This window comes from Pan paniscus, chromosome 1, assembly GCF_029289425.2.
Source record: "Pan paniscus chromosome 1, NHGRI_mPanPan1-v2.0_pri, whole genome shotgun sequence".
In the NCBI taxonomy this organism is placed as follows: domain Eukaryota; kingdom Metazoa; phylum Chordata; class Mammalia; order Primates; family Hominidae; genus Pan; species Pan paniscus.
Window position 1 is genome coordinate 78,043,012 of NC_073249.2, and position 25,694 is coordinate 78,068,705.

General features: G+C 37.4%; 1 protein-coding gene across 5 annotated transcripts in view; it reads left to right on the forward strand.

The window, feature by feature from the left end:
• VAMP4 (vesicle associated membrane protein 4) overlaps window positions 1-15,496 on the forward strand; it is a 45,228-nt gene extending 29,732 nt beyond the window's left edge. For 3 of the 5 annotated variants that reach the window (XM_063603923.1, XM_003824657.5, XM_063603939.1), the window contains exons 5-8: window positions 4,871-4,971; window positions 5,939-6,018; window positions 9,257-9,308; window positions 11,135-15,496. In XM_063603923.1, the coding sequence (XP_063459993.1) occupies window positions 4,871-4,971; window positions 5,939-6,018; window positions 9,257-9,308; window positions 11,135-11,163 (262 nt within the window). In that variant the 3' untranslated portion in view covers window positions 11,164-15,496. The remainder of the gene's footprint in view (window positions 1-4,870; window positions 4,972-5,938; window positions 6,019-9,256; window positions 9,309-11,134) is intronic. The other 2 variants (XR_612892.4, XR_008625177.2) reach the window with 1 other exon arrangement.
• Window positions 15,497-25,694: the final 10,198 nt, after the last annotated feature.

A 25,694-nucleotide genomic window follows, 5' to 3' on the forward strand; every position in this document is an offset into this window, starting at 1 on the left:
TTACAGAGCGTGAATTTGTTTCTTAATTGAAGAGCACTGACATTTATCAAGTATGTGCTATGTGTTAGGCACTATGCTAAGTGTTTGAATAACACTATCTCATTTAATTCTCACAAGTAAAGTAGAGATTATCAGCTGCATTTTAAAGGTGAGAAAATGTTAGGCTAAAACAGGCTTCCAAGGTGAATTCCAAAGTCACATACGTAGTAAGGGATAAAGTTGTATTGCAAACCCAGGTTTGTCTGAATACAGAACCCAGGGGCTCTACATTATACCATACAGCTTCTCTGTTGGTAATTAGAATAGAGCCATTTCAGAAATACAGGTGCCGTCAGACTCTAAGAGGATTTAAAACAGTGTTGAAAATGTCTTTTCCTCATTGTGTTCTCTCTCATGTCTTTTATTATCTTATATGAATAGCCTTTAGCTGGCCATGATATAAAAATCTCCACCCTTCCTTCACAAACTAGCTTTTCCTTTGCGTTCTTAATTTTTTATTTTAGTTAATAGCCATCGTCTACTACCACTTAATTGCTCAAATTATAAATCTAGGAGTTGTCTACTCTTTTCCCAATTCCTTCACCCACATCCAGTTAATCTCCTAGTTCTTAAAATATTACCTCCTCTGACATATATTTCCTTATCCTAGAACTTTCTCACCATCCACTGCCTCTTTTACTCTGCCTGATTAACTCTTGACTCCTCAAAACTCAGCACAGGGGTCTTGATGTCATCTCTGGTCCAGGCTGAATTCATCAAGGCTACATGACTGATACTATGGGCTTCCTTCTGTTATATCCCTTAACACATGGTAGTATATGGATATCAGTTTTCCCTACTGGAGTATAATCTTTCTAAATACCAGGCTCATAACCTTCATGATGATAACCTTGATGAATAGCATAATAAAACTTTTTTTTTCTTAGACACAGGTTCTCACTCTTGTCACCCAGGCTGGAGTGCAGTGGTATAGTCTTGGCTCACTGCAGCCTCCACCTCCCGGAGGAGGATCCTCCCACCTCAGCTTCCTGAGCCGCTGAGACTACAGGTGCACACCACCATGCTCGGCTAATTTTTGTATTTTTTGTAGAGACAGGGTTTTGCCATGTTGGCGAGGCTGGTCTCAAACTCCTGGGCTCAAGCGATCCTCCTGCCTCAGCCTCCCAAAGTGCTGGGATTACAGCCCTGAGCCACCACACCTAGCCATAACTTTTTAATGTTTTTTGAATGAATGATATATTTAATTCAGATTTGAAAATATTTGTTAAATGCTTACTTTGTACCAGCCACATTTCACTTGACCTGGGAAATTAAAGAGTAAGTGGGTTAGTCTCTGTTTTTAAGGCATTTATAGTAATAACAATGGGGACAAGACCAATGTGAAATACAAATAGAAATCAAAGGACTATAACTATTGTGAAAATGTAAAAGATCATGGGGAAGTATGTTATCACTTGCTTTGTAAACCAAACTATCTCCATATTAAAGTAAATAAGCAGATCATTTTCTTTCTTATACAAAAATTGTGTTCTGGGTAGGGAAACATCCTGAAACACAAAAACAATCATGAGATTTTACATCATTGAGTGAAGGTTACATAGTAGCTGGATTCAGAGTGTTACACCAGCAGATAATTAATGTGTGAAGGACAAAGCAGCAATAACTCACTAATAGTGTAGCAGAAAAATTAAAATATTTGCGGTTTCCATTATCAATAGTGATTTATTACATGTGTGCCATGTTGTTGAGGGAATAGTTGTAGGTTTATGATACTCTAGTAAGAATCTAGAATTTTATTGGTTCTTTCCCAATTAATCTGCCTATATCCATGGAATCTTATCCTTAAAGGGTTATGTTTTTTTTCCTTTGAGACAGATCTCTATTGCTAAGGCTGAAGTGCAGTGGTGCAATCACAGTTCACTGCACCTTAACCTCCTGGGCTCAAGGAAATCTCCCACCGCAGCCTCCCAAGTGGCTAGGACCACAGGCACATGCCACCATAACCAGCTTATTTTTAAATTTTTTTGTAAAGACAAGGGCTCACTCTGTTGCCTAGCCTGGTCTCAAACTCCCAGGCTCAGGGGATCCTTCTACCTTGGCCTCCCAAAGTGTTGAGATTACAGGCATGAACCACCAGGCCTGGCCTTTAAAGAGATTCTGGGACCATAATTATTTTATTAGCTTTTTGTTTTCATTTTTAAAGTATATATAATGTCTACGGCCATACCACCCTGAATGCGCCCGATCTCGTCTAAGAGTACATATAGTATACATATATTAATATCCATAATAGCTATAATCTGATCGTGTATAGGAGCCTTAGTACATTTTATTCACTCCCTTCCTGCTATAGCACCCTACTTTAAGCCATTAATTATCGTCACTTGCATATGACAAAAAAAAAACTGGCTGGGAATTTCAAAATTGATCCTTGATGAACAGTAGCTTTGGTTTTGTTTGTAGTTAAATGGAGGGCTCTACAGTCACTGCTTTATATCTCCTCCTCAAGTAGCTGGATATGCTTTATAGGATTTATACTCAAACTGTTCATTTATTTAGCAAATATTTATTGAATGGCCACTCTGCCCCATGCACCACTATAGGTACTGGACTTACAAAAGTGAACAAAATAGGCAAGGTCACTGCATTCATTGAGCTTACCTTCTAGTGGGGAGAGGCAGAAAATAAGCATGTAAATAAGTAAATAGGTACAATTACTTACTTGCTTACATGCTATAAATAAAATAGAGTAATGGGGTAAAGCATGCTGTTTCACAGCTATAAGGTTAATACAGTGCATTCAACATAATATGTTCCATAAGGGCTGGGATTATCATCTGTTTTGTTCAATGTTATTTCCTCAGTACCTAAAACAGTACATAGTAGGTTCTCATTATTTGCTGAATAAATTGATTAGTTGTGTATTTGTGCCATTGTTCTTAAATAGGATGAACACCTTTAACTCTCTACTTAGGGGATTAGGAGTTGCAACAAGATGTCTTAGAGATTTAGGGGTTCTTTCAGATCTGTTTGGGCAGAAGAGAATTCTGCATGCCCAACTTTGTTGAGCTTCAGTCTTATATCCTCCAGTGGAATAATGTGTGGGAAGCACAGAACTCTGGGATGCTGTGAAAAATCTTGAAGTTTGTGTGTGGGTAATCAGTGGGTGTACATAATGCTTTTAACATGGGAGGGAAGTGACTGTCATCAAGCTTAGTAATTGCTACTTGAATCTGAGAGTACTTCTGAATCCACCTATGTCTAAGTGGGCCTTCATTTTGTTTTTATAGCAAACTTTTTGAAGAACTAGCTCAGTGATCGGAAAGGATAGAACTCTTTCAAAATTAAACATGACTGTGCCTCACCCCTCACTTACTACATTAGTTTGGGGACTTGTGTGGGGTAGAGGGCGGAGACCATATTTGTGTATTGTAAAAAATTTTTAAAGCCCCCTACACACTTCTTCCTTTTCCAAGTAGAAACACAATTGCATATCTACATTTATTTAAATATATATACATTTAATGTTTATAACCATCATGGACCCTTAATGACAGGCTATATTTGGAGAAATGCATCATTAAGCAGTTTCATTGTGTGAACATCATAGAGTAGTATACTTACACAAACCTACATGGTGTAGTCTGCTACACACCTAGGCTATATGGTATGGCTTATAGCTCCTAAGCTACAAACCCGTACAGCATGTGACTGCACTGAATACTGTAGGTAATTATAACACAATGGTAAATATCTGTATGTCTAAACATATCTAAACGTAGAAAACGTGCAGTAAAAATACGGTATTATAACTTATGGGACCAGTGTTGTAAAAGTGCTTTGTCATTAACCAAAATGTTATGCAGCACATGTCTGTAGTCGCTAGTAATCCAATGCACTTTAAACAGTGTTTAGTATGAGGACCATGGATTTGCTTTATTTCTCCTTTTAAATATTTCATTGTTGTGACTTATTTCATAAAGTAATTTAAAATAATTTTTGTGGTTAGAGCAACAGAGGAGAATAAGACACTTAAAATAATTAAACATGTCCATGTTTGTATACTCTGGAGGTAACTCCTGAATGAGAGTAGATAGCTGAGGACAGTTATTACAATTTTAAGTTTAGGTTAAGTCTTTATTGAACAGCCTGAAATTTGGTTAAAACAGGCCCCCATCATCTAATATAAAGGATGAACAAACAATCGAAAAACAGAAAACAATTTTTTCCTTTTTGCTTCCTGGTGGGTACTTCAAAATATTCCCAGGTGTCCCCAGTTGTCTTATATCCTGTTTAAGAAAAATCTGATGAGCAGTGAAGAATTCTACCCATTGAGCATCAGTATCTCTTAGAATATGCCCTACATTTCCATTTTGGAAACTAGGTATGTTTCATAAGCCTTTACCTTACCTGAGCAAAAGGTATGTTAAAAAGTATGTTAAGGTACCCCTTTGTTAGCCTTCATGTATGAAATATATGGCAAAAGTAGGCTACAGCAGTGTCTATGTGCTGCCTCAATAGCCTGTTGAAAAGAAAAACTGATTATTTTTAGTGAAGCTGTTTAACTAAATTCTGTACTTAATGGGCATGCTGACAGTACATTTAACTTGCTTATGAGTTACAAGTCAGAAGCAGGGCTAAAAGTAAGCTATCTTTAAATATTACTTTAATTTATATCATATTGTCTTTCATTAACTGAGTACTGAAGCCCACAAATGGAAGAACATTGCTACAAAGTCTTAAATTTAAATTTTATAGTTGAATAATTCTCTGAGAATTTGCTATTTCTTTATTATGTCTAATGAAAGTTTTAAAAATTGTAAGCATTCTCAAAAGAAGGATAAATAATTGTGTATCTTTTTTAAACTAGTGTTCAGAATCAAGTGGATGAAGTTATTGATGTCATGCAAGAAAATATTACAAAGGTAATTGAGAGAGGGGAGAGACTAGATGAACTACAGGACAAATCAGGTACAGATCTTCATGTATTTCTTGATATTACTAATCTGTTTGCTAGTTTTTGTCTTCTGCTTGTCTAGCCAACGTTTATAAATCTTGGCTTAGGAAATTGGCATTTGGTTCTTAAGTATATGATTTTAATGGTTTAATTTTAACTCCTTTACTTTGAGTCATCTTATTGTTTCATTATTTTTTAATTGTTCAGTGGAGAATGAAGAATTTAAAATTTCATTGTTGAAGAGTGAAGAGTAGAGCTGTTTTTTCTTTTGCCCTGTGATATTGATGAACTTTGTGTTTCTCATGATCTCAGGGCCTAAAGACCTACTCACTTTTCAACACTTGTTTCAAACTTATCTGCTATTTTTATTTTATGTTTTATTTGGTAACTTAGTCACCTTTCTTTACTTTCAGTCATTACACCTGTAACCTATACCTATACCTATACCTGGCACGTACTTGCCACTCAAATATTGTTTGAATGGTGAATGGCTGAATACCTGATTAATCTTTGACAGACTTTAGAAAAAAAAAAAAAACCTCGCTTAGTCACATTTAAAATGTATATTGTTTTCCTTTAAAATCAGTCACTTTTGATATCTTCTAAGAAGCTAACTTCTCAGCATGTAATTTTTTTTCTAGAGGTGTGCCAAGTATTTGAATTTTTAAAGAGTATTTTTCTTACTAGAATTCCTAAGTTTATTTATAAGCATTAAGGCCCTAAAAAGACTTTTCTTAATTTTATAATAAAAAAGAAGTGAGCAAACTGATCTGCAAGCTGTTTTTTGCTTTTTGTTTTCGTTTTTTTAATAATGTAGAATGCCAGAGTTTGTGGGTGGAAAAAAGGGAGAATGCTGTTTTCATGCTTAAAAGGGAATAAATTTGCAGAAGTAGAAATTAATATTTTCTTATCTTTGTGTGACTAGATAAAAGAATCCTGTTATGTCGTTTAATCCTTCTCTCCATCCTCTATGTGATATAGAAAGCTTATCGGATAATGCAACAGCTTTTAGCAACAGATCCAAACAACTTCGAAGGCAAATGTGGTGGCGTGGATGCAAAGTAAGTAAATCAGAAGCTACTGGATAGACTGGTCAGCATCTGAAGTGGTATTCAAACACATGAAGAAAAAAGGGCCTCTAGAGCATAACCTCTGTGAGAACAGGGCCTATAACTGTCCTGAGACATGGTAGAAATTCAGTAAATACTTGTTAACTTAATTGCTTTTGGGATAGGGATAACTAAATAAATCAGTATGCCTAAAAGGATGTTTTCATAGATTTTTTTAATGAAAGTAATCCACATTTTATTAATATTTGACTACCTCTAAACTTATTAACTTAAAACAAATATACATTTTTTCTTGAAATTTACTATTAATACTTTTTTGGAGCAACCTCTATAGCATTATGTAGAGATATCAAAAGTAGGAGCTAGAGAAAAATATGACTTTCGGTTGAAAGGGTAAAAAATAAAAGCTTACATATCCTAATCTGTTAAGACAAATGGAGTTAAGAAAAAACTCCACTTCCCTCATTATTCCAGAAAAATAAAAAGTAAAAGAAATTTTTACCATTTTTAACAAGGTAAACATTGGAATCACTACATACTAATATATACTCCTGCAAAACATTGTATAGAAATACATTTACTTCTTAAATCCACTGTGGCTACTAATCATTAACAGAAAATGTTTTTCACGTTATATGAGCAAATCTTTTCTTTTTTTTCTCCTGATTCTAGTTATAATTTTTGGCTTTGTTTAAAATTTAGACATGAACTCGCTGTTTTTAGTCTCTCATTTTCAATTTCAAGTTTAGCAATAACTCTCCTTTTTTTTTTTTTTTTTTTTTTTGAGATAGAGTTTTGCTCTTGTTGCCCAGGCTGATCTCGGCTCACCACAATATCACCGCAACCTCTGCCTCCAGGGTTCAAGCGATTCTTCTGCCTCAGCCTCCTGAGTAGCTGGAATTACAGATATGTGCCACCATGCCCAGCTAATTTTGTTTTTTTTGTTTTTTTGTTTTTTTAGTAGAGACGGGGTTTCTCCATGTTGGTCAGGCTGGTCTTGAACTCCTGACCTCAGGTGATCCGCCTGCCTTGGCCTCCCAAAGTGCTGGGATTACAGGCATGAGCCACTGCACCAGCCAGCAATAACTTTCTAAACCTGACTTAGCCATATGCTGAGGATTTTTTCCAAGAGTTACCTTGGATTTATTTATTTTTATTTGTCTACCTATTGAATCGTCCTACTTTCAGAAGTGGAACTGAGGGAAGAAATATGTTTCATTTCTCCCCTTGTTCAGAATTTAAATTTTCTATTCTATTTTAAGTTATTTATTCTTTAAAGAATAAATTTATTTTCTTTAAAGTCTTTTTTTTTTTTTTTTTTTTTTTTTTGTGGCACTCTTGCTGTGTCTCCAAGGCTGGAGTGCAGTGGCACAATCTTGGCTCACTGCAACCTCTGCCTCCTAGGTTCAAGTGATTCTCATGCCTCAGCCTCCTAAGTAGCCCAGGTTCAAGCGATTCTCCTGCCTTAGTCTCCCGAGTAGCTGGAATTACAGGCATGCGCCACCAGACCTGGCTAATTTTTGTATTTTTAGTAGAGACGGGGTTTCACTATGTTGGCCAGGCTGGTCTTGAACTTCTGGCCTCGAGCAATCTGCCCACCTCAGCCTCCCAAAGTGCTGGATTACAGGCGTGAGCCACCACACCTTGCCTAAAGCTTCTATATCTATAGAAATTTTCTATTCTGTGGGCTAATTTAGAAAAACAAAAAGTCCATGAGCCACTCACCCCTTCTCTCTCCCAAACTCATGTAGCCTATTCATGTATCCACAAAAAGATGGTCATAATGTACATTTTGCCTAGCTTTTTTTTTAACCATTGCTAAAAATGTTTGCTTTGTACTTTATGGGGTTTGGGTCAGAGGAATAGCGTGCTTTTAAGGAGGAAAAACATTGAGTCATATTTTTAAATAGTCATCACCTTGAGAACCTCTGGGGACCATGAATAGCATCGACCATGTAATGAAAATCATTGTTCTATAATGTAACAGACACCATTTACAGTAGCAAGTATTCTTCATTTATTATTTTCTAATGCTTAGCTTCCTTCAGTTTTACTGTGCCCCATTAATACTTCATTGTGCTACTGTTCATCTGGGGCAGCCTCCCTGTGCCTGCCATTTTCTAGATTGACTTCCATAATGGTAATTTCAGAAGGGTTTTAAGAAAAAGGATATAAGGGCAGAACGCAGATCAGGAGTTGCCAGTGGCTAAGGGGGATGTCGTGCAGTTGGAGACTCACAACAGGTCATGAGGAAACTTGTTAAGGGTGTTGGTGGAAATGTCCTATATTTGATTGTGGTCATGTTTATTAACAGCTGGATATATTTGTCAAAACCTATCAAAAGTATTTTAAGAGGATAAGTTTTATTCTGTGTAAAGTGTATCTCAATATACCTGGCTTTAAAAATAAATGAGTTAATAAAATTATCCATAGGTGGGGAAAGAGAATCGCTAACACCTCTCTTAATATATCTGGGGGCTGTGAAGCTCTTATATGTTTAATGACAAACAGATTTTTGTTCATGTTATTTGGAATAAGAGAGCTTTGGACTTGCATGAATACAATACTGCCATTTGGAGCTGTAAACATTTTCTGCCCAGTGTTAGAAACCCAAGGAAGAAAACTCTATTCATTGAGGTGTTTTAAAATTGATATTGATGTTTTCATTCAAATCTTCTTAAGTAAAGCCAAACACACGTTTAACAGGGCAAATTAATGTACATTTCAGGTAAAGTTGAAAAACTACCGTAGAAATTCCAAATTGTTTTAGAAATGCTTCAGATTAATAAAAAAAAGGCTTAAAGTACTTTAGTTTATCATATAAACTGAACCTCTATGATTTGATGGGCTTATTACTAATGTGAGACCAGAGAAAATATACAGTATTTTAGCAACTCTGTTCAAGTGTCAAGATATGATGAATAACATAGGCCATGCAATTCAAATGGTTCAATACATAGAAGGTAGCAGTTTATAGCACTTTTTTTCAAAGTATATGAGAATTCTGTTAGTTTTTTCTCCCCTTACTTTCTTCTTTGCATTTTTATCTCCATTTTGAGGAATATATTTTAGATTCTTTATGAATAGCCTCATTTAATAAGCAACTTTGCCTAAGAGCATTCTGTGTCAGTTTTATAGTTAAGAAACCTTAAGGTGATGAGATGATTTAGTATGATGCACTTTATTAACAAGTCAAATATTAATATATATGCCCTTTTGTGTGTTGTAGATAAAAGCCATCATGGCTTTGGTTGCTGCTATCCTTTTGCTAGTGATTATCAGTAAGTATTTATTGGATTATTACTTCCTAGGGTATCATTTATTTTGGAGTTCATTTTAATTCCCTTTTATTTTCAGTTGACCTAGTATGTCTGAAGTCAGGATTGAATAATGACTTCTGACCTGTCTCAGGAGCTCTTAGAATCTATTGATCTCTGAAAATGCTCTTAAGTAATATGTAAAATTTTATGTGATTATGTATATGTACATTTTTATGGAGAGAGGGTCTATATCTTTTGTCAGATTCTCAAAGGGAACTCCTGTTCTGCCCCCAACCCTCACCCCCAAATCCAGGGCTAAGTGATTTGTTCAAGGCCAAATCTGGTTCCTATTACACTAAGGTCTAAAATACTCATTTTCTATTTATTATTAACTCTCAGGAATGGCAGTTTGCATTTTGTAATATTGTTTTGGAAGGATAAATCCAAATACGTTCTCCAGATGATTTTTTTTTGTTTGGTTTTTGTTTTGTTCTGTAGTTGAGCATAATTTCCATCATTAAAGCATGACTCCTTCCCGTCCTTTTTCCCTTAATGTTCTTTTAAAAATCAGATCATTTTAAATATCTCTTTTTCTTCAAGGCCTGTCTGCCTATGTTTACAGAGAGGTTTTATGACGCTTTGGGAAGTATCTAAAAATAATCATTTGAAAAATTATATTATGCTGTTATATTTTTAAACAGAAAAAAATGTTTTGTTACAAAGAAATACAGTCAGTCCTCATTATTCATAGATTCTGTGTTTGCAAATCCAGTTACCAGGTAAAATTTATTTGTAACCCCAAAATCAGTACTCATGGTGCTTTCACAGTCATTTACAGACATTTTCAGAGTAACAAAAGATTGTAAGTCCCCCAAACCACACATCCCTAGCTGAGGTTAAACAAAGCCATTTCTGCCTTTTTATTTCAGCACTCATAACATAAACATTCTTTTTATAGTCTATTTAGTACCACATTTTCTGCATTGTTGTGCTTTTTGTTGGTGATTTCACTGTTTAAAATGGTCCCCACACATGGTGCTGAAGTGCTCTCTAGTGTTGCTCAGTACAAGAGAGCTGTGATGTGTCTTCATGGAAAAAATACACATTAGGCAAACTTTTGTTCAGGCATGAATTATAGTGCTGTTGGCCTTGAGCACAGTGTTACTGAATCAATAATACATATTAAATAAAGTGTCTTTAAACAGAAACACATATAAACCAAGGTTATGCATTGATTGACAAAAATGTAGTAGCCAGAGACTCACAGGAACTTAACCCTATATTTTCCCTAGAAGCAGTGGTTCCATATTCACTAATTTAGTGTTTGTAGTGACCTTATAGAAAATAATTACCTCAGAAACCAAGAATCAATCATGTATATATAGTGAGCAATTGGAAAATGTGAAATATTAATAACAAAAAGAAAAATTCAACTATAATCTTACAACAGAGATAGCTACTAATATAACTATTATATATACTTCTCTTTTCTATTAATATACAAGCATGTTTTTTAAAAAACTAAGACTATATTATATGTACTTTCTAATAAATATATTGTGACTATTATCCCAGGTTATCAAAATTTTTAGTAATATTTTAACAGCAGATACAAGCTATGGCTATGCCATTATTTATTTAAGATGCCAATGTTAGACATTTAGGTTGTTTTATGATATTTTTTGCTTCTCCTTTCCCATTGATTATTTATTACCTCAGATAAAAGTTCAGTCAATCCTCATTACCCATTTCTAAAAGTAGACACAACTACATTTAGGAATATTGCTTCAAACATAGCATATATATCTGATGTTGATATATTGCTTTTTTCATGTTTTCTCTTACAGTTCTTATAGTCATGAAATACCGTACTTGATTTGATGACAGAGATCTTCATTAAACAAGATCTGGGACAGTAATAAAAGATTGCTGCATAATTTAAATGAAACCTATGTGTATATAACTTTCAAAACTTCTTTTTCAAGAAACTAAGAGGCAAGTATCACTTCAAATTGGAACGTTGAGAATGTCCAATTATCTTCTCCCTTTCTAAAATGTTCTTTTAATAATTATGTTTAAGGCAAAGAGAACTAGCCTCTATTTTTCCATATTTCAAGGATCTAATTTGAAACTAGATACTTGCCAGTTCATTATTTGTGTATATAGTTAAACACTGATTATAATATTTCATACTAATATTTTAATGGCATAAGGACTTGCATTATTGCATTAGGGAGCGGGTCATGCTGGGGGTCAGGAAGCCTGTGTAGAGTACCAAATTATATGCTGAAAGAGATGCATAACCATTCTGTCAATATTTGCAGAAATATAGTTCCTTTCATATTACAGTTGTTTTGCAAGCAATTTCCACATTTATAGGTGTAACAAAAGCTAAATGTTGTAAATGTTGTTGCCTTCAGGTATAACTAAAAACATTCCAGTAAATATATTTTTGACTGTGTAAGAGAATGTGTAGTAATTTTTTTGGCATTTGGATTATGGAAATGGAAATTTTTAAACAGTGTGAAAAAACATGGTATGGCATCATAAAACTGGAGATAATAAAGTTATTGAAGAGTGTCATTGGAGTATTTGAAAATGACCAATATATAGCTGCCAGTCATGGTCCAGTCTGTTTTCTGTTAAACTCCAATAAAGAGAGACCAGTCAGTCCTAATGTGAGTAAATGAAATTTACAGGTAACTTACTCCTTAATTTTATTTTAGTTAATAGCCTCTAACTTCCAACTATCATCTCATTTACCAAAAGTACAAAAAGTAGCAAAACCATCTATTAATACTTTGAATTTTATATCTTTGCATTTCCTGTTCATCCTTGAGGAGATGTATGTTGCACAATCAAATTTTGCATCAGCCAACAGTAATGAGTAGTAGAAAGTCAGGAACCTAGGTGTGTATATATATATATATATATATATATATATATATACATATACACACACACACACACACACACACACACATACATACATATGATAATCAGTCAGTCGGTAACCAAATGCTAGAGAGTGACCATTAACCTAAGCCTGTTTTTATAATGAAAAACTGTGTTAACTTTAAAATATGCCAACCTCTTGTGTCTTTTAAACAAGTCAGAGTGAAAATACATTGTCCCCTAAGGTGTGGGGAGAGGAAGCTTTATAATAAAATTAGTGATTCTGCAGAAACTTGTGCACTGGATATCTTGACAATATGAATATAAAACTCCCTAAATTAAAAATAGGGTTAATAGAAATTATCAGTATTTAAATAGGGAAAAATGATTTTATGTTTATTTTATTTAGGTTTTATTTCTTTGGTCATCTTAATGCAAAATGAATAAAGCATAGAATCTGGGTTTGGTGTTTTTTTGTCTGTTTTTAAAATTCTACAGGATTATTACTAGGAGGCAAAAAATGCTGTTTAGAATGGAAAAAAATTTGAAGAGAGAAAGCAAACTGAGACACTCAAGACACCTGCAAGTTATCTAAGAAGATCTAAATAGAATTACTAAATTTTATAGTTTGCTTAGAGCATTTAGAAGGAGATAAAGGTCTTACATACTATAGTGTATTGTCTCTGGTCTCTATGCTCTTTGTAAATGTCAATTAATATAAACAGCATCTGAACTGCTAATAAATCTTTTAAGTTAAGATACCCAGAAAAATGAGCATTTTTAGAATTTCAATAGCTAATAATTCAGGAATGGAAATATTTTAACTGAATGGACAGAATCAGTCCTAACATTTGTATGTATGTCCTTTATTTGAATTGGAACTAGGCTCATAAGTGGTTAATTTTCTATTAGTTGATGTAGAAATCTGGTTTCTCCATAATATCTACAGTGAAGATGAAGATTACTTCTCAAAAAGTATCCATATTTCCAGTGTTTCTTTTAATAAAATATGCCACTTTTAAATAAATAATTACAAAATGTAAAATTATAAAATTTTTAAATTTAAATAATAAGTAACAGTAAAATTTTTTGACAATATATATGTCACTGTCTTTGTAATTTAAACATATTGCTGCCTGGGATATGGGTAACAGACTTATCACTCATGGAACTTTGTAGTAGTGATGGCTTGGTTTGTAATTCATCATTTCATCTTTCTTGGTCTTGATTAATCCTGAAATCCTTAAAATGGCTGGCATGGTTATGACTTTATTGTGGTAACCTTGGAGATATAAGCCCTCTTACGATCAAAAACAGAAGAAAAAAATATATTGTTCAAACTGATGCCAGGCCTACCTTTATTCCCTCCCTTAATTACTTTTTTTCTCATTCAGCTCAGATCATCCTGCACTTGAAAAATGAAGTTTTACCACCATCAAAACTATCATTATTTAACAACAAGTGAAGATCAACAGAAAAATTCAAGTAGCTTTGCAAATACTAGTTGATACTCAGTGAAATCACGTCACTATTTTGATGCCTGAATCCAACCTTTGTGATTTATGTTTAATTACAGAAGCCTATTGCCTTGCAGCAATTTTGTTGTTATAATACTGATTAATTGGTTACTCCTTCTTATTATAACTCAGTAATACCTGTGGTCATTTGGTTCCTCTATCCTGACAAAGTTCACTGGAAATTGCCCTCAGATTTTATAAACTGGGGGATTTCTTAATTAGATAAAAGTTCATTACTGAAGATGGAATATTATATAAGATGGAGGAAGGGTAATTAATAGACATGAGATATAGAAATACTTTGTTAGCCCTCCTATAGATTGCCTATTGTAGTCTTTCTGTGCATTTCAATAGTCTGTATTAGGAAATTATAACTTCAGCACTTTTGATAGCAAAAATTGGCATCTTTCAATTCTGTATAGTATGTGACTATCCTGTAAATGATAATATGTGTACAGACTGAGAAGGCAGGAATATAAAGAAATTGAAATCTCTCATTGCCGGTATACTCTAAAACATGCTTGATGCCTTGTCAGCATCATTGCACACATTGACTCTGTATTTACATCTGTATATACACTATGATTAGAAAATATGCAAGAAATTGTTTTTCCATGTTAAGAACAAATGCCATTAGAAGATGTCCCCTTAATTGTATTGTCAGAGTATTACTATGTCAAGGATGACTGTTCTGTTAACCTAATTTTGTGTTTGCACATGGAAATGTGATTGGACTCCATTTTTCTGTGAGTTGAGAGTAAGAGCATAAGTCAGTTTGAAAGCATTTACAAGTCTGTTTTAGAATGTAGTAAGGGCTGAAAGGTGCTCTACTTCTTAACTTGTTTTTTCCATGTTGTAGACAAATGAAATTTGTCTAAATGCTTTTGTCTAAAAATGCATTTGTCTAAATGCTTTAGATTGATGTAGGGTTTAGATCCTCTTTAATACTTTGAGATAGTCTTATTCTGATTTTTTTTTTTCTTCTGGAAACCAAGTAGAATTAGGGATGGGAACACAAATGCATTTATTCTGGCTTCTGTTTTATTCCAAGAAGCTTCTTGGAACAAATCAGTAGGAATTGAAAGCATGACCAACCCAATTACAGGGGATAAATGTAAGCTTGTTAAAGTAAGCACCACACCATGTTTCTGTCTCCCCAGCACCCAGCACAGTGCTGTGAACCTTGGCAGATGCTAGATAAATGTGTGTTGAATGAATGTGCCTATGAAGCCACAAAGATGCCACATGTTAGTATATCAGTGAGAGGTGACTCCACAGTGCTCTCTGGAGAAGCAATATGAGTGACTGAAGAGTGGGGCCTTTTGCTTTTGCCTGGATATAGGGGTGCTCTTCTACTGTAATTGGGTGTGGAAAAACTCTGGCTTTATGGTATTCCATTAGGTTCTTTTCATTTAAAGTAGTCTTAAAATCAAAGTATCCAATATTTTAAAGCCACAAAGTAGATTACATAATTAGCAGAGATTTTAGTCAGTAAAATGTTAGAAATCAAACTATAAGAAAATTCAAGCCCTTTATTTTGTGTCTTGGGTATATGTCATTATTTTAAATTCCACACTCCCTTATTTAATCACTTTGGTAAGTGCCTTTGATGTTTTGAAATGTATAGTGGGAGATGAGCAAATGTAAATGTCATGTGCCCTGTTCCCTAGCTTCTCAATTCCTCATAACCATTTTTACCAGTGTTGCAAAGTTTAGACCTTTGTGTTAATATCAGAAGTGTATTTGTAGCCCCTCCATAGTGAACAATGAAATAAACTATTTCATAGAAAACAAAAATTAAGCACTTTGGCTTATTCAATATGTGTTACCTGTTGCCTTAACTTCAAAGCATAGCTTATTTAACAATAACATCTGGATAATCACCCCTGATTTAATCTATCCTATTTTCCCAATAAAGTGCATGGAGGAAAAATAAGAAAAAGAAAAGGCATTCTTTCACCAAAAATTATGCCTGATACTGACAAAATCTAAGAAGAATTTCTTAGTGATTTTTAACTCAGTAAAGCAATGTCTTTACCTCAGTCCACAGTGTCTGTAGGAGAGGAAGGCAGGCAGTTTTCTCTTAAACTTACATGTCCCAATCAGAAAACCTGATCCTGTCCCTCAGCTGCCTGGTGCTTTAGGCAACCAGAGTAATGTTCATTCTCTCTAGCCTCCCTCCACCCACACACTAAACTGTGTCTTTTTGCTTTTGTTTCTGAGACAGGATCTTGTTCTGTCTCCCAGGCTGAAGTGCAGTGGTGCGATCACAACTCACTGCAGCCTCAGACTGCTGGGCTCAAGCAATCCTTCCACCTCAGTTCTCCCAAGTGGCTGGGACTACAGGCATGTACCACCATGCCCAGCTAATTTTTAAATTTTTTTTATAGACGGGGTCTCACTGTGTTACCCAGACTGGTCTCAAATTCCTAGACTCATGCTATCCTGCCTCAGCGTCCCAAAGTGCTACGATTACAGGTGTGAACCACCATACCAGGCCTTTATTGTCTTAATACCACAAAAAGCCATGGGAGGGGAGATGACATTGGAGGCACGTTGTACCCTGAGATAGTCTCCACAAATAAAGTGCTGTTGTTAGAAATGGAGACAGGAAGCAGCCTGGTAAGGGCACTCCGAGAATGATGGTGTTTAATACAATCCACCATTCAACAGATGAGAGAACCGGGCAGGAAGATCAGATACTACCTAAATCCAACAGAGTCATACTTAGTGTGTGCCCATCGAACACTAAAAACTGCTGTGGAGCAGTGACTATCAGCCTGCTTTTCAGCTGTCAGTATAAGAAGGGATTCTGACTAGTAAGCAAAGTTACAACTGAGCAGTCAGTGATAGTGCACTTACCCTATTTATTGAGTAATTGGGCCAGACCTCATCTGAGGATGTCTAAAAAGATGCACATGGACCTATGAGTAACATTGTAAAAACACAGAAAAGAGAACATCCTCCTGATCATTCCCAGCAACATACTAACTCTGTCTTCCTTAAAAAAACTCCGTCATTTCTCCACTCGCCAAATTCCACTGTATATATGTGTGTGTGTATATATATATAAAATATATGTATATATGTGTGTATATATATATAATATATGTATATATATGCATATATCTATATACACACACATCTACACATCCATCCTTTTTTTTTTTTTTTTTAGAGGCAAGGTCTTGCTCCGTCATGTAAGCTGGAGTGCAGTGGCACAATCATAGCCCACTGAAGCCTTGAACTCCCAAGCCATCCTCCTGCCTCAGCCTCCCGAGTAGATGGGATTACAGGCATGAGCCAACACGACCAGCCCTCATTGCTATACATTTTTGATAATTGTCCTCTTCCTGACAAATACTTTCCTGTGGCAGAATTTAGAGAGGCAGAATAGTATATGAGTTGTATAGTAGAAATAACATGGATGTGCCGGGCACGGTGGCTCACGTCTGTAATCCCAGCACTTTGGGAGGCCAAGGCGGGCGGATCACGAGGTCAGGAGATTGAGACCATCCTGGCTAACACAGTGAAACCCCATCTCTACTAAAAATACAAAAAATTAGCCGGGCGTGGTGGCGGGTGCCTGTAGTCCCAGCTACTCTGGAGGCTGAGGCAGGAGAATGGTGTAACCCGGGAGGTGGAGCTTGCAGTGAGCTGAGATTGCGCCACTGCACTCCAGCATGGGCGACAGCAAGACTCCGCCTCAAAAAAAAAAAAAAAAGAACATGGGTGCTGAAATCATGGGCTCTGGGTTGTTGTTTGTTTTTAGAGACGGGTTCTCACTATGTTGCCCAGGCTGGTCTTGAACTCCTGGGCTCAAGTGGTCCTCCCACCTTGGCCTCCCAAAGTGCTGGGATTACAGGAGTAAACTACCATGCCTGGCTGCAGGGAATTTTTTGTTTTGTTTTTGAGACAGGGTCTCACTCTGTCACCCAAGCTGGAGTACGGTGGCACAATCATAGCTCACTGCAGCCTTGAACTCCTGGGCTCAAGCAATCCTCCTGTCTCAGTCTCACTTGTAGCTAGGATTACAAGTGCATGCCACCACACCTGGCTCCACTCCATATCTTTACTCCTCTTTATAGTAATAGTCCTTGAAAGATTTCACTATACTTGCTATTTCCATTTTTTTTTTATTCTCCTCAACACTTCAGTCAAGATTTTGCCTCCACATTCCACCAGCCTTACTCTTGGGAGGTGCCCAGTGACCTATGTATTGCTAAATCCAGTGGTCCATTGTCAGTCCTGATCTCTGTGCAACAGCAGCATTTGATGCAGTTGATTACTCTCTTCTCCTTCATATATGCTTCCAGGGCTTTGTTTCTTCTTACCCTTATGGTTGTTCCTCCTGTTCTCCTCAACTCTTAATATTGGAGTATCCAGGATTCAGCTCTTGGTCCAGTGTTTACACACATTCCCTTAGAAATCTTACCTAATCTTGTCATTTGAAATCACATCTTTGTGCTGACAAATCTCAAGTTGTTGTCTCCCACTTGACTTCCCTTGAATTTGGAGTCATCTGGTACTCTTTTTGACGTCTTCATTATTTCAAGTTGAGCATGTCCCAAACGCATTCCAGTCTGCTTTCACAGACCTCCTCCACATGCATTCTGTCCCATCTCAGTTGATGGCAACTGAATCCTTCCAATTAGGCCAAAAACTGTGGAGTCATACTGACTCCATAACTTCTCTCTCAACTCACCTCTAATTCATCAGGAAATACTCTGGTGCTACCTTTAAAATATCTTTAGAATCTGACCAGTTCACACTGCCTCCATCGTGACCACCTGGTCCTCTCCTACCATCATCTCTTACCTAGAATACTGCAGTAGCTTTCTAACTGGTCTCAGGCTTCTACCATTCCCCCTCTCCCCAGAGTCTGTTCTCAACAGAATAGTGAAAAATTCTTTCAAAATGTAATCAGATCATGCCATTGCTTTGCTCAAAACTCTTCAGTGGCTTCCCATCTTCCTCGGAGTGAAAGCCAAAATTCTTTCCGTGGCCTACAGGGTCTCGTGATGCATCCCCAAGTCACCTTGCTGACCTCTGCCCTTGTCTTTGCCTTCCTTGCTGTGCTGCAGCCACACCAGCCTCTTTGCTGTTCCTCAGACACACCAGGTGTGCTCCTGCCATAGGCCTTGGACTTGCTGTTTCTCCTGCCAGAAAAGCCCTTCCTCCTCCTCAACCACTGTATGAAAGTCATTCTCTTGAATGACTTTCTCAAAATCTCCCCGAGTACACCATCCAATCCCTTTACCCTCTGTTTTTCCAGAGCATTCTAACATTCCAGAATTTTCTCTGATATATCCCAAACCACTCACTACAACAGCAGTTGTCACAGTGAGTGCTCACATAATTACTGAATGTATTAATTATGTTGAAGATGTGAAGGAAGATGGTAGTTTTGAAAATGATGTACCAGGAGGGAGGAGCCAAGATGGCCGAATAGGAACAGCTCCAGTCTACAGCGCCCAGCGTGAGCAACACAGAAGACGGGTGATTTCTGCATTTCCATCTGAGGTACCGGGTTCATCTCACTAGGGAGTGCCAGACAGTGGGTGCAGGTCAGTGGGTGCGCGCACCGTGCGCGAGCCGAAGCAGGGCGAGGCATTGCCTCACTCGGGAAGCGCAAGGGGTCAGGGAGTTCCCTTTCCTAGTCAAAGAAAGGGGTGACAGATGGCACCTGGAAAATCGGGTCACTCCCACCCGAATACTGCGCTTTTCCTACGGGCTTAAAAAATGGCGCACCAGGAGATTATATCCTGCACCTGGCTCGGAGGGTCCTACGCCCACGGAGTCTTGCTGATTGCTAGCACAGCAGTCTGAGATCAAACTGCAAGGTGGCAGCGAGGCTGGGGGAGGGGCGCCCGCCATTGCCCAGGCTTGCTTAGGTAAACAAAGCAGCCAGGAAGCTCAAACTGGGTGGAGCCCACCACAGCTCAAGGAGGCCTGCCTGCCTCTGTAGGCTCCACCTCTGGGGGCAGGGCACAGACAAACAAAAAGCAGTAACCTCTGCAAACTTAAATGTCACTGTCTGACAGCTTTGAAGAGAGCAGTGGTTCTCCCACTACGCAGCTGGAGATCTGAGAAAGGGCAGACTGCCTCCTCAAGTGGGTCCCTGACCCCTGACCCCCGAGCAGCCTAACTGGGAGGCACCCCCCAGCAGGGGCAGACTGACACCTCACACGGCCAGGTACTCCAACAGACCTGCAGCTGAGGGTCCTGTCTGTTAGAAGGAAAACTAATAAACAGAAAGGACATCCACAACAAAAACCCATCTGTACATCACCATCATCAAAGACCAAAAGTAGATAAAACCACAAAGATGGGGAAAAAACAGAGCAGAAAAACTGGAAACTCTTAAAAAGCAGAGTGCCTCTCCTCCTCCAAAGGAACGCAGTTCCTCACCAGCAAAGGAACAAAGCTGGACGGAGAATGACTTTGACGAGCTGAGAGAAGAAGGCTTCAGACGATCAAATTACTCCGAGCTACGGGAGGAAATTCAAACCAAAGGCAAAGAAGTTGAAAACTTTGAAAAAAATTTAGAAGAATGTATAACTAGAATAACCAATACAGAGAAGTGCTTAAAGGAGCTGCTGGAGCTGAAAACCAAGGCTCGAGAACTACGTGAAGAATGCAGAAGCCTCAGGAGCCTATGCGATCAACTGGAAGAAAGGGTATCAGCGATGGAAGATGAAGTGAATGAAATGAAGTGAGAAGGGAAGTTTAGAGAAAAAAGAATAAAAAGAAATGAGCAAAGCCTCCAAGAAATATGGGACTATGTGAAAAGACCAAATCTACATCTGACTGGTGTACCTGAAAGTGACGGGGAGAATGGAACCAAGTTGGAAAACACTCTGCAAGATATTATCCAGGAGAACTTCCCCAATCTAGCAAGGCAGGCCAACATTCAGATTCAGGAAATACAGAGAACGCCACAAAGATACACCTCGAGAAGAGCAACTCCAAGACACATAATTGTCAGATTCACCAAAGTTGAAATGAAGGAAAAAATGTTAAGGGCAGCCAGAGAAAAAGGTCGAGTTACCAGAAAGGGAAGCCCATCAGACTAACGGCGGATGTCTCGGCAGAAACTCTACAAGCCAGAAGAGAGTGGGGACCAACATTCAACATTCTTAAAGAAAAGAATTTTCAACCGAGAATTTCATATCCAGCCAAACTAAGCTTCATAAGTGAAGGAGAAATAAAATACTTTACAGACAAGCAAATGCTGAGAGATTTTGTCACCACCAGGCCTGCCCTAAAAGAGCTCCTGAAGGAAGTGCTAAACATGGAAAGGAACAACCGGTACCAGCCGCTGCAAAATCATGCCAAAATGTAAAGACCATCGAGACTAGGAAGAAACTGCATCAACTAATGAGCAAAATAACCAGCTAACATCATAATGACAGGATCAAATTCACACATAACAATATTAACTTTAAATGTCAATGGACTAAATGCTCCAATTAAAAGACACAGACTGGCAAATTGGATAAAGAGTCAAGACCCACCAATGTGCTGTATTCAGGAAACCCATCTCACATGCAGAGACACACATAGGCTTAAAATAAAAGGATGGAGGAAGATCTACCAAGCAAATGGAAAACAAAAAAAGGCAGGGGTTGCAATCCTAGTCTCTGATAAAACAGACTTTAAACCAACAAAGATCAAAAGAGACAAAGAAGGCCATTACATAATGGTAAAGGGATCAATTCAACAAGAAGAGCTAACTATCCTAAATATATATGCACCCAATACAGGAGCACCCAGTTTCATAAAGCAAGTCCTGAGTGACCTACAAAGAGACTTAGACTCCCACACATTAATAATGGGAGACTTTAACACCCCACTGTCAACATTAGATCAACGAGACAGAAAGTCAACAAGGATACCCAGGAATTGAACTCAGCTCTGCACCAAGTGGACCTAATAGACATCTACAGAACTCTCCACCCCAAATCAACAGAATATACATTTTTTTCAGCACCACACCACCTATTCCAAAATTGACCACATACTTGGAAGTAAAGCTCTCCTCAGCAAATGTAAAAGAACAGAAATTGTAACAAACTATCTCTCAGACCACAGTGCAATCAAACTAGAACTCAGGACTAAGAATCTCACTCAAAACCGTTCAACTACATGGAAACTGAACAATCTGCTCCTGAATGACTACTGGGTACATAATGAAATGAAGGCAGAAATAAAGATGTTCTTTGAAACCAATGAGGACAAATACACAACATACCAGAATCTCTGGGATGCATTCAAAGCAGTGTGTAGAGGGAAATTTATAGCACTAAATGCCCACAAGAGAAAGCAGGAAAGATCCAAAATTGACACCCTAACATCACAATTTAAAGAACTAGAAAAGCAAGAGCAAACACATTCAAAAGCTAGCAGAAGGCAAGAAATAACTAAAATCAGAGTAGAACGGAAGGAAATAGAGACACAAAAAACCCTTCAAAAAATTAATGAATTCAGGAGCTGGTTTTTTGAAAGGATCAACAAAATTGATAGACCGCTAGCAAGACTAGCAAAGAAAAAAAGACAGAAAAATCAAATAGACGCAATAGAAAATGATAAAGGGGATATCACCACCAATCCCACAGAAATACAAACTACCATCACAGAATACTACAAACACCTCTACGCAAATAAACTAGAAAATCTAGAAGAAATGGATAAATTCCTCGACACATACACTCTCCCAAGACTAAACCACGAAGAAGTTGAATCTCTGAATAGACCAATAATAGGATCTGAAATTGTGGCACTAATCAATAGCTTACCAACCAAAGAGAGTCCAGGACCAGATGGATTCACAGCTGAATTCTACCAGAGGTACAAGGAGGAACTGGTACCATTCCTTCTGAAACTATTCCAATCAATAGAAAAAGAGGGAATCCTCCCTAACTCATTTTATGAGGCCAGCATCATCCTGATACCAAAGCCGGGCAAAGACACAACCAAAAAAGAGAATTTTAGACCAATATCCTTGATGAACATTGATGCAAAAATCCTCAATAAAATACTGGCAAACCGAATCCAGCAGCACATCAAAAAGCTTATCCACGATGATCAAGTGGGCTTCATCCCTGGGATGCAAGGCTGGTTCAATATATGCAAATCAATACATGTAATCCAGCATATAAACAGAACCAAAGACAAAAACCACATGATTATCTCAATAGATGCAGAAAAAGCCTTTGACAAAATTCAACAACCCTGCATGCTAAAAACTCTCAATAAATTAGGTATTGATGGGACGTATCTCAAAATAATAAGAGCTATCTATGACAAACTCACAGCCAATATCATACTGAATGGGCAAAAACTGGAAGCATTCCCTTTGAAAACTGGCACAAGACAGGGATGCCCTCTCTCACCACTCCTATTCAACATAGTGTTGGAAGTTCTGGCCAGGGCAATTAGGCAGGAGAAGGAAATAAAGGATATTCAATTAGGAAAAGAGGAAGTCAAATTGTCCCTGTTTGCAGATGACATGATTGTATATCTAGAAAACCCCATTGTCTCAGCCCAAAATCTCCTTAAGCTGATAAGCAACTTCAGCAAAGTCTCAGGATACAAAATCAATGAACAAAAATCACAAGCATTCTTATACACCAACAACAGACAAACAGAGAGCCAAATCATGAGTGAACTCCCATTCACAATTGCTTCAAAGAGAATAAAATACCTAGGAATCCAACTTACAAGGGATGTGAAGGACCTCTTCAAGGAGAACTACAAACCACTGCTCAAGGAAATAAAAGAGGATACAAACAAATGGAAGAACATTCCATGCTCATGTATAGGAAGAATCAATATCGTGAAAATGGCCATACTGCCCAAGGTAATTTACAGATTTAATGCCATCCCCATGAAGCTACCAATGACTTTCTTCACAGAATTGGAAAAAACTACTTTAAAGTTCATATGGAACCAAAAAAGAGCCCGCATCACCAAGTCAATCCTAAGCCAAAAGAACAAAGCTAGAGGCATCACACTACCTGACTTCAAACTATACTACAAGGCTACAGTAACCAAAACAGCATGGTACTGGTACCAAAACAGAGATATAGATCAATGGAACAGAACAGAGCCCTCAGAAATAACGCCGCATATCTACAACTATCTGATCTTTGACAAACCTGAGAAAAACAAGCAATGGGGAAAGGATTCCCTATTTAATAAATGGTGCTGGGAAAACTGGCTAGCCATATGTAGAAAGCTGAAACTGGATCCCTTCCTTACACCGTATACAAAAATCAATTTAAGATGGATTAAAGACTTAAATGTTAGACCTAAAACCATAAAACCCTAGAAGAAAACCTAGGCATTACCATTCAGGACATAGGCATGGGCAAGGACTTCATGTCTAAAACACCAAAAGCAATGACAACCGAAGCCAAAACTGACAAATGGGATCTAATTAAACTAAAGAGTTTCTGCACAGCAAAAGAAACTACCATCAGAGTGAACAGGCAACCTACAACATGGGAGAAAATTTTCGCAACCTACTCATCTGACAAAGGGCTAATATCCAGAATCTACAATGAACTCAAACAAATTTACAAGAAAAACACAAACAACCCCATCAAAAAGTGGGCAAAGGACATGAACAGACACTTCTCAAAAGAAGACATTTATGCAGCCAATACACACATGAAAAAATGCTCACCATCACTGGCCATCAGAGAAATGCAAATCAAAACCACAATGAGATACCATCTCACACCAGTTAGAATGGCAATCATTAAAAAGTCAGGAAACAACAGGTTCTGGAGAGGATGTGCAGAAATAGGAACACTTTTACACTGTTGGTGGGACTGTAAACTAGTTCAACCATTGTGGAAGTCAGTGTGGCGATTCCTCAGGGATCTAGAACTAGAAATACTATTTGACCCAGCCATCCCATTACTGGGTATGTACCCAAAGGACTATAAATCATGCTGCTATAAAGACACATGCACACGTATGTTTATTGCGGCATTATTCACAATAGCAAAGACTTGGAACCAACCCAAATGTCCAACAATGATAGACTGGATTAAGAAAATGTGGCACATATACACCATGGAATACTATGCAGCCATAAAAAATGATGAGTTCATGTCCTTTGTAGGGACATGGATGAAATTGGAAATCATCATTCTCAGTAAACTATCTCAAGAACAAAAAACCAAACACCACATATTCTCACTCACAGGTGGGAATTGAACAATGAGAACACATGGACACAGGAAGGGGAATATCACACTCTGGGGACTGTTGTGGGGTGGGGGGAGGGGGGAGGTATAGCATTGGGAGATATACCTAATGCTAAATGACGAGTTAGTGGGTGCAGCACACCAGCATGGCACATGTATACATATGTAACTAACCTGCACAATGTGCACATGTACCCTAAAACTTAAAGTATAATAATAATAAAGAAAAAGAAAGGAAAAAAAAAGAGGTGCATGTGTACAAAAGAAAAAATGATGTACCACAAGAACTAAATTGATTTTGAGCACCTCAGCATCTGCAACAGGATGAAACCAATGCTTTTGGAATTCAGAAACTCATAAAGAGAGAAAAGGCAAGAAAAGAAGTACAATTACATGTGTTATGTATACAGTTAGGTCAGCCAAAAGGGGAGCAAGTTAAAATAATTTGCCAGGAAACAAATTGCAACACAAACATTAAGCCCTTCACTGAAGCAGTGAGGAGTAGAATTGATTAAAGAAAATCAGTGATGCAGAAGAGAGGTTCAAGAAGCTGCCACTGAACACAGAGGAAAAACATCAAAACTGTAAATGGACAGTGTGATGTTAGATCTAGGAGACCAAAAAAAAAAGACTACTAAGAATTACATAGTGTTCCTGTGGAAGAAATCCAAAAAGAGTGAAACAAAGCAATCATCAGAAACATTATTCTTTAATGAAAACTTAAGTTTTAATAAAGTCCTTCAGGAGAAAAAAAATTATCAAAAGACACAGTAAGT